General features: G+C 37.5%; 1 protein-coding gene across 1 annotated transcript; it reads right to left on the reverse strand.

The window, feature by feature from the left end:
- Positions 1 to 535: 535 nt before the first annotated feature.
- Positions 536 to 1,747, reverse strand: LOC119676541 (uncharacterized protein K02A2.6-like). Its single transcript, XM_038087781.1, has one exon. The coding sequence runs from the start codon at positions 1,745 to 1,747 to the stop codon at positions 536 to 538; it is 1,212 nt and encodes a 403-aa protein (XP_037943709.1).
- Positions 1,748 to 10,808: the final 9,061 nt, after the last annotated feature.

Raw genomic sequence — 10,808 nt, forward strand, 5'->3', positions numbered from 1 at the left:
ATTTTAATTTAAACCCATTATCACGTGCCTTGTAAGAACTGCATATAAATTGTCTGTATGTTCAGATGCTGTTTTACCGGAAACAAATATGTCATCAATATATGATGCAGTGCAATTTAGTCCTGCTAACATTTGTTGAAAAATTGCTGGAAATGTTTTTATTCCAAAAACCATTCTGTTGTACTGGAATAGCCCGATGTGTGTATTTATTGTTAGTAGATGTTTCGATGCTTCATCAACCTCGATTTGTAAGAATGCATCCGATAAATCTATATGGCTAAATATTTTTGAATTTGCCAATTTTGAGAATATATCTTCTGGTAATGGTAATGGGTATTGATGTGATTCGAGGCAGTTGTTTACACCAGTTGAGAAATTAGCACATATGCGTACGTTTCCGTTTGTTTTTTTCACAACAACTATAGGTGCTGCCCATGCGGAGAAGTTTACTGGTGAAATAACCTTTAATTCTTGGAGTCTTTTGAGTTCATCTTCAACTAGTTGTTGTACCGCATATGCAACTGGACGCTTTGGCCTAAATACTGGCTGAACGTTTGGTTTCGTTGTGATTACTGCGTGCTGTATGTTCTGATTCGCTAACATTATCGGCTTTGATTTTTTTGAAATTGTCTTCAGAAATTATTGTTATATCTGATGCTGTGTCAAGTTGCAAATTTAATGGTGTGCCATTAATTTTGACTAATATGTATTTGCGATTAATCATATTGACTTTGTTTGTAGTAAAGATGCTTTTGGAATTGAATTGACGGCCCTTATCAATTTTATGGTATTTTTGATTTTCATTTTGAGTTTTTCGGTATTTGCAATATCCTTCTTTATGCCCGACAAGTTTGCATCTGTCGCATTTGTGATTTTTGAATGGACAGTGCCGCGAGTAATGAAATTCACCACAAAACCAACAAGGTGTTTTCGGTAAACTTGAAGATTCTTTTGACCTGCCATTATTTTTGATTTGTTTTTCAGTTTTATGGTTATTGACACGTAAACGATTTACCTGTGCATTGCTTTCTATGAGCATTGTATCGACTTTTAAATTTAGTATCTTTTGGCATTCTGTTGATAAGGTCTCCAACGTGACTTTCGTGCTTTCATTTTCCAATTTATTTAACATTTTTGTGCGTAATTCAAATTCTGATGGTGACTTTAACCCCATAATGAATATTAGACACTTAAATTGATCTGTAGTTAAATCATTCAGTTTGAATAATTCACATTGCTTATTAACCATGCTCGCATATGTAACGAAATCTTGTGTGGGCTGCTTTGTTATCTGTAAGCAATTGAATCTAGTATTAAATAATGAAATCTGATTTCCAAAAAGTTTCTTAAGTTTTTCTACTGTGTCTTTAAAAGTAAAATCACGACTATGATTTGGTAGAATATAATTGGTGTACTTATTATGAACAATGGTGTTCAATTTACGTAAAAGCAATCGTGTTTTTGCGGCATCATCCAATTTTGCAGCATCGATTAGAAACAGATCTTCGTACCGCATGTACCAAGTGTCAAATGTAATGTTATTTTCTGGATCGTGACAAAATTCTGTGATGTTTGATGCAAGTGCTTCAATTATGAATTCTGGTTCTGTTGGCTTGGATGTTGACGATGAATGCTCTTCTGATTTTCCTTCTTTAAACAATTTTGCGATAAGATTCTGCATTGCAAGATTGTCTTGATGATTTTGATTCTGAATTTGTTTCAGAATATCAGCAAGTTGCTCTGCCATCTTGCTATATTTTTACACTTTAAAAGTTTTCCTCGTCGCCACTGTTATATTTCTGTGTTTATATAATTCTATTTTATTTATTCACAAAATCATTTATACAATTATCAATTAATTATTACATGTGCACGCGCTTTTTCTATCTCTCCTTTTCTTCTCATGCTCCAAAACAGCTGATCACCTTAGTGATGCCATCTCGTTACGATAATTGATTTTATATCGTAACAGTTAACAACATCCACTGTTCAAAGCAGCGACGGATTTTTTCGCAAAATCAGCTCCAAAATTTGAAGGTCCTTATCAAGTGCAAACATTCATTTCACCAGTAATAATTAGCCTGAAGGCCATCGGGACAATAAAATAATAAAGGCTCACATTGTTGACTTGAAAATTAACTATGGAGACCGGAAAATTATAACATCAAGAGCATATTAACATCTGTAAACATGTTTAATAAATGTTTTGTTATGTAGGCCTGTGTAGAAGTAAAATGTTAATACACTAAAAAACAACATGTATATTTTTTTTTTTTCAAAAGAAGGGTTGGGAAGTAATTACCGCATCACTGCATCCTCGAGGATTATTGTGACATACCCACTTCAGTTCCATAGACGAGTAGCAGTTAAGAATGCTAGTATGTCCTTTGGAGAGATGTTGCCTAATTCCGTTATAAGCGGATAGGTAATGGATAAGTAGCGAAGTCTGAGTCTTGCGAGACTATCAGAGTGACACAATATGTGTTCTGCTGTTTCCTCTTCTTCGTAACAAAGTCTACAGCTATCGTCTCCAGTAATACCTAGATTCAATAAATGTTTTTTAACTCCGCAGTGTCCAGTTAGAAAACCTGTGACAAGTCGGATGCTACTTCTGTTCAGCATAAGTAGCTCCCTAGTTCTGGCTTTTGATCAAAACGGCATGGATTCTTTTGCTTGATTGCAGGTAATTGTATTATCCCAATCTTTCTGAGCTGCTCTTTCCAGCCATTCATTAGTTTTAAGTTTGAAAAAGCTCCACGAAGGACCGCAGAATGGTTGTGGCCCAATATAGTATGAGGCCGCCCCTTTTCTCGCTAGTTCATCTGCTTTTTCGTTTCCCTCAAAACCGCTGTGCCCTGGAATCCATATTAAGTGGACTCTGTTCCTTTCAGCAAGGTCTTTGAGAAGTAGAAGGCATTCCCAGACTATTTTTGAGGTTACTCGAGGTGAGCGTAGTGCCAGGAGTGTCGATTTACTGTCAGAAAAGATATATATGTTTTTTCCTGTGACGGGTTTACCTTTATATACCCTGAGACATAATTGAATTGCGTGTACTTCAGCCTGAAAAACTGAGTTTTCTTTACTCATACTCGCAAATATTTCCTCTTTAGGTCTTACTTCATATACTCCCGCCCCCACTCCTTCCATCGTTTTGGAGCCATTCGTGTACCACAGATGGTAGTCTCCAGCGAATGGAGGTATGTTCCGTTCCCATTCATTTCTGTCTGGTATTAGTATTAGAAACTTTTGGTGAAAGTTGAATTTAGGTAAGCAAATGTCAGATATGGTGATATTTAGTCCTTCCTCTCTTTGCATTTCCCTACCTAACAGGGAGTTATCGAGTAGTCTTGTTGATTGATTGTTAGTCAACTGTAGCTTGGCCATAAAAATCATTGCTTCCTTTTTGACTAGTAGGTGAAGTGGGGGGAGCTCCAATGCAAACTCTAGGGCTGCTGTCGGGGTAGTTCTCATCGCTCCACTTGTCATTATGCAGGCTAATATCTGCAGCTTACGAAGTTTATCTATAACAGTCTTCTGTTGTGCTTTTTTGTACCAGATAGCTGATCCATAAGTTACAATTGGTCTGGCAATAGATGTGTACATCCAAAGGCTGAGTTTTGGATTAAAGCCCCAGTGCTTACCAATGAGGTTTCTGCTGGTCCATAATGCCTCTCTGGCTCTTCGTATAACATTGTCTACATGAGCATTGCACGTCAACTTCTCATCCAGAATCATTCCCAGGTATTTTACTTGGGTAACGGCTGATAGCTTTTCTCCATTCAGGAATGGGTAATTGGAAAGTACTCTTTTCCTTTTCCTTGTGAAGACTACCAGACTTGTTTTCTTAGGATTTACATTTAATCCTACTTCATTGCACCATCTACTTACGATGTTCAGGGCTTGCTGAAGTCAATATGGGATCATGTCTTCATATTTACCCCTGACAAGTATGACTATATCGTCAGCATAGCCTTGTGCCTCGAAATGTTTGACACTGAGTCCATGCAAGAGCTCGTCCACTGCAATTGACCACAGGAGTGGGGATAATACACCCCCTTGTGGGCATCGTCTTAGAGTATGTGCTTTTATTTCGGCATTGCCGAGAATGGATTTATTCTATTTCTTAGTACATTGCTTATCCATGTGCGTGTCGTATCATCTACTCCTCTGTCATGGAGGCATCTTACGATATGTGAGTGATCAGTATTGTCAAACGCTCCCTCAATATCAAGAAAGCATCCCACCGCAAATTCTTTGCAATCTACAGACTCCTGTATTTTATTAGTAAGACTGAGTAATGCATGTGTGGTGGATTTAGTTTGTTGGTAGGCGTACTGGTTGCCGTGGAGTGGATTTATAGATAAATACTCTTCCCTTATATGCCTTTCCACTATCTTCTCCATAGTTTTTAAAAGAAATGTAGTCAAACTTATAGGCCTATGGGATTTAGGAAGTTCGCTAGGTTTACCTCCTCCTTTAGGTATGTATTTGACAATTGCTTCCTTCCAATTAGTGGGAATGATTCCCATCGCCAGCCCAGCTCTAAAGATATTAATGAGGTAGGGCATAAGGTGAGTTAGTCCCTTTTGTAGGAGTGCTGGAAATATTCCGTCTGCTCCAGGGGCTTTGAAAGGAGAAAATGAGTTGATCGCCCATTTAATTTTATCTTCAGTGAAGATTTTACGAGCAGTCTTCCTGTCATTGTTTCTGGGCCTTTTGGTCACCAGGGAACTAAGCTGGGAGATTGATTGGTCGTAAATTGTAGATCCCGGAAAGTGTACTTCTGTTAGAAGTATAAGTGACTCTTTGCAGTCATTGGTATAAAGACCATCAGGTCGTTTTGGGATTGGAATGGGATTAGTGTGGCTTTTCGAGATGACCCTTTGGATTTTTGCGCTATTGCTTCAGTTTTGAATCTCTGAGCAAAAGCCTCTCCATGATTCTCTTTTTGCCCTTCTAATTTCTTTATTGTAGGCGGTGAGGGCATTTTTATAATTGTCCCATTCACCGTTGGTTTTTGCCTTGTTGAAGAGTCTTCGGGATTCGACTTTTAGCTTGGCTAACTTTTTATTCCACCATGGTGCACTTCTGTTGCCGGTCTTATTTTTCACCGGACAGGCCTCATGGTAGGCATTTATAATAGTTGTGTTTAAGGCAGCATCAGCTATTTCTAAATCATGAATGTTTTTTATCGTATGTTTATTACTGCCTAGATTGGCCTTGAGTTCGTCAGTATAAAGATCCCATTCTGTGGCCCTTGGCACCCTATACGGTTCCCTTATTTTCATATTTAGATCAATTTCAAATCTTATCTGACGATGATCAGATATGGATGTTTCTGCTGAAACATTCCAGTTTTTGATAAAATGTTTTATAAATTGTGTTGCTAGGGTGATGTCTAATACCTCTTCCCTGATTCTGTTTATAAAAGTGGGCTTATTGCCCGTATTCAACATATTTAGGTTGTTACCAGTTATAAATTCAAATAGACACTCACCTCTTTTATTGATGTCGGTGCTGCCCCAGATCGTGTGGTGTGCATTAGTGTCACTTCCAACGATGAGTTGCCTCTTGCTTTTAACACTGTAGTCTACTAGTCCTTTCAGTGATAGGAAGTCTAGGTCTTGGGAGTTTCCAGGTAGGTAAGATGAGCAGACAATGAGCTCTGTGTTACTTACTGGGGTGTCCACAGAAATTATAGCTGCTACCTGGTCCTTGTTGGTGTGCTGTGGAATAATGAAAGTATTAATGTCATCTCTTACCACAATACAAGCACGAGGTCGACCATGGCTGGCATGATCGTACAGTAGCTTACCTTTTATTCCTTTTATCTGGTTCTCATATACATATGGCTCCTGGATAAAGGCTAGGTCAATCTTTTCAGATAGAAGTCGCTGTGTCAACACCGCCGTAGCAGCTTTGGCGTGTTGAAGATTAACCTGCAGGCACCTCATCATTTTATTGGTATCGTCCTTTACCGTTCCGCATCCACTTGGGCAATTTTGTCCCATGAGTGGGTGCTTCCTGTCGAGGGGATCTTGAAGCTGGTTTCTTTGGCCCTTGCTTCTGGTCCTTTATGCTAGATACCGGTGTGCCACCCTGCTGTTTTGAGGTGCTGGGTCCGACTTCAGTTCGGGTGCTGTCCCGTGTGACCTTAACCGTCTCACTTGGCTTATCTGCCTGTGCTTTTGAGGTACTGGGTCTATCACCTGAAAGCGGCCTTTTGGATGGAGGCACCTGTTGCTTGACGTCACTGGGTTTCTCTGTCGTAAATGGCCTTTTTGTCGTCAGTTTCTTGGGTCCAGTTGGCTCTCCCTTCACACGTACGTGAATTTGTGTGAAGTTCAGATACAGCTTTCCTGCCTGACCGACTATCCAATTTTTGGATTTTTCGTCCACTGAGATCGTAACGGTTTCCCCACCATTCTTATCTTTCTCAGTCCTGAGAATTCTCCACGATGATGTGCAAATGCCACCATTTTGTTTTTCCAATCGGGACATCAGAATTTCTGGTGGTAGCACAGCAGAGGGGGGAATAAATGTGATGCACACATAGGTTTTGGGCATCTCTTCGCCCTGAAACACTTTGAGAATAGCATCCGGGAATGGTTTGAGTTTTGGGACACAAGTGGTCAGCCAGTTCCTCGTTTCACCATTGCAGCATGTTAATGAGAGCCATCCGTCTCTGTTAACACTGGTGATGAAGCCGTAGACACTATTGTGCTTGGGAAGTTTGTCAATTTCTTCCAGGAGCTTCGATTTTATCAACTCCATTTGGTCACCAGTGAGATTCACCTCCGGATATTTCTCATGGGCGATAGCCACTTTGCAAGCATTGGCTACATCCCTGTAAGATGGAGTCGGTTTTAGCTGGTTTCCGGTAGAGCTAGATGTTTGTTGAGTGGCTTTTGGCTTTTTGGGCTGCGGGCGTTGTGTTTCTTCGGGAGATGTGTTATTAGATCTGCACCTTTTGCTGGTACTGGGTCTGTCACTTTCTCCTTCTGCTGCCAAGGAAGCTTTGTAGAGAGAGTATCGCTCTCTCTCTTTCTGCTTCGCAGTCTCCAAATCCAATCCATCCCTAATCATGGCCTTGATGCGTCTTTTCTGAGCCCCGGTGAAGTATTCCGCTTTCTTCCTGGTCTCTATGTTGCCGTCACCTGAGTTCACCATGCTCTGGGTATTAGCATTAGACGCACCGCCATCGTGGTCACCTGTGTCCATAGGACTCTGGGTGTCAATCACCGGAGAGGTGTTCCCACCGCTTGATACCATTGGTCTCTGAGCAGATGGGTTCAGATCATCCAGATCCTGAATCTTGAGAGATGCTTCAAGCCTCTTTTCAAGATTTCCTCCAACCTTCGTTGGCGAACGGAGTAGAGCTTCTTCCTCTGACTCTGTAATTATATTATTAATTGGTATATTTAGTTTATTATCCATATACAGTGTTTAATATAAGGGAAAGAACAGTCACCCAAAGCAGAGCCCCATACTTTGAGAAGGCATTAATTAAAACAGGAGAGTGCCCAGTATCCTGAGTTCATTACTAAAAGACTGGATGCACCCCTCCAGTCAAGCATCCTCGGCGTAACAGTCTACCTCAGATTTGGGGGTTTTTATAGGTATCGTACAAATTTGAAAGCTACACATATCAAAACAAATATTACTATAAATACGTACCCGGGAAGTTTTCTCTTCCCAGCCCGACAATCAGCAGTCCACCCTTGGCAGAGACATGACCATATCAAGAGCTTCCCATCAGCCTGAGAGATTGTCGCACTTACCCTTACGAGTCTGGCTGATAAGCTGGAACTTAGTGGACGGTCTTTACCGCCACCTACTCCCTGAGACGCTAGAGTATTGTTTAGCCATTCAGACTTTGCCAGCTTGCAAAAACAAAGTGCCTATCTACAAACTAACTACTACAAGGACTACAAGGTTACAAACTACAAACTACAAACAACAAATTAACTACAAATTTATAACTAATTACTATCACTACAAACATAGATTACAAAACAACACATTCTACCTTAACCTACTGGTAGATCTTGGTTGCACTTCTTGCTCTAATCTCAATCAATCGGTGAAGAGGCTTTCTGTGTTTAGTCATGTGGGGTTAAAAAGGTGTTGCTTAGTAATACCTAAATGTCTGGATTTGTTCTTATTATGAATAAGGGCTATTTTATATAAAGTGTCTCGGAGACTGCAGGAGTACAATTTTTGTTGTTTTCAAAGCAAATTATAAAATTGAGAGTAAGAGAAAAAGAATATGTCTGATCATATTTCGGCATAAATTCCGGGATATTTTTGCTCGGCACTTAGGCAAAGCAGTGTTGTTTAGTAATAAATTTGCACCTTTTTAAAGCAAATTATTACAACTTTAATAAGTTTTGGTGGAAAAATGGCAAAGCCTATTTTATAAACTGATAATAAACTAATTATTACACTTTCCGAAGTGTAATGTGCCGTTCTGGAGACACTCTACACTACATGGCCCTTAATATGTGTGTTTTTCTGTGGATATGTACGCATATATATATATATAAATAATTAGTAATTATTAAATAATTATCTTGTAAATTAAGATACAAAAATAAACGTACTAAAATGGAAGTAGAAGAAGAAAATTTGCAAAATATCCCCATTATCAGTAATGTTGGGAATAATTCTTGTATTTAATTATTTGCAAATACTTTTTTTAAACTAAAAGAACAAGAAATCGAACTCGTGCCCTACCAAATTTGAAACTCAGAGTCAACTAATTCAAAGCCGTGCTCGCATGTTCCTCTGAAGTTTTGTTAATTTGCTGTGAAAGTTTTATTAAAAAATTCACTTGCAGTGTTTATATTAGAACGAAATCATAAACCAGTTGTGAATAATTGAATTAATTAATTATATTATTATTTTTAATTGTTTTTAGAGGCATTATTTGTTGCATGATTTTTATTTTTTTATATTTTTTTATAAAAAAAATTAATAAAGATAGCAATAGCAACCATTTTATAATATATTGTTCTACAATTCTAAATTATAAAACCAAAGTGAGTGGTCTAGTTTATACACTTCCAGTGGCGGTGCTGGGTGTCAGCGACGTCCGGCATACAGGGGCCTCGCAAATAATTACTAACTGTCGATTCAAAGCATTTAATGAATATTTTGAACAATCTGGTTCGATTTACGACATTAATCATATGAAAATTATATCAAACGATGACCTTTTCAATCATTGTAAGGCTTTAGGTATACATCGGCCTATTAAAATGTATGAGAAAAATCGAACTCAGTCAATGATATAACTCGTCCAGTATATTATATCCAAATATTTATTAGTAACCAGAATCATGCTTACAGTTCCAGTCAATATAGCTTTTACCGAAAGAAACTTCTTAAAGTTAAAATTGATTAAGACCTACTTGAGAAGTATGATGAGCCAAGAGAGACTATCTGCGTTGGCAGTTCTATCAATTGAAGCGAAAATAAAAGTTGGCGCAAATTATGATATAATTTTAAAAATAATTCAGTATTCAGTAAAATAATACAGTAGGAAAATTAAATTATTTTAATTTGATTAGCAATAAAACTTTCATACATCCTTCGTCGTATTAATCAATGGTAATTATTTACTTTTATAACTCGGTAATGAATGGGGCCTCGTAATTCAGAATCGCCGACGTCCTGAATTAGTCTAGCTCCGCCACTGTACACTTCCCACACATAATAAAAAATAATTATTAAAATATTAATATTTGAATTATATTATTTTAGTGACGTTATCGTATATTCACTGTAATAATTAAATTTTCTTATGAAAAATTATATGACAAATTTATATATAAAAACGATTTATCTGAGTCCACCTCAGGAATTAAGTAGAATAGGAATTAAGCACAATGGCATCGTACGAAGCAGAAGCGTTAATGACGCGTTTTGAGGAGGCACAATTTTACTAATTTAAAAAATGATGTAATTTGCTATACAGTACGTTTGAAGAATACAAGAAAACACATCTAATTTGAAAAAAAAAAATAAATAAAATAAAATAAAATTTAATATTAATTTAAAACAAACGGAAGAACGTCAACGTTTTGGCCACGCGCCCAAAACGTACGGCCAGAATAAGTACGGCGAGAACGGTTGTGCCTGACGCTGCGTTAACACCAAAACACAATAAATTAACAACAAAAAGCGCGAATGTGACAAAATGTTGAACGGCAAAAAGCGTTAATCGCTTTTGAATTGAGACACTTTGCTTGTGGCAGACGCACGCCAAAATTAAATGTTTGCCAAAAAAAATAAAAAATTCAAACAAAAAGGAGAAACATAAATAAAAATTAGAGTACAAAGCAGAAAAACAAGGAAAATCTATGTTAAAATAAATTCTTAAGAAAAAAAATTGCTACTGCAACTCAAAAAAATTCACTACTGTACAGTACGGAAAGGTGAAATGACTAATGCAGAAACACAACAAAAACGAAAAAAAAAACACAAAAAACAACAGCTGCAGCGCAGTAACGTCCTAACACTTTCAATGTCGGCTGCAGGTTTAAAATTACTATTAACTAATTTTTTTTTTTAAATTGAATTTATCATAAAAATATTATTAAAGTTCAACAATTTCCTTATTTATGGATTTTTATATATATCAATGTGCATATTTTCATGGAAGTGTGGAAAATGCAAATGAAATAAATTTTCACAGCAAATTAAAAACATATTGTCATGCGTGCTATGTAAAAACCAAATGAAAAACAAAAACAAAAGAAAAACAAAAACAAAAGTGTTATTAACAGCAACAGTAAATAGGCAAG

The sequence above is a fragment of the Teleopsis dalmanni genome, chromosome 2 (assembly GCF_002237135.1).
Source record: "Teleopsis dalmanni isolate 2A chromosome 2, ASM223713v2, whole genome shotgun sequence".
NCBI lineage: Eukaryota > Metazoa > Arthropoda > Insecta > Diptera > Diopsidae > Teleopsis > Teleopsis dalmanni.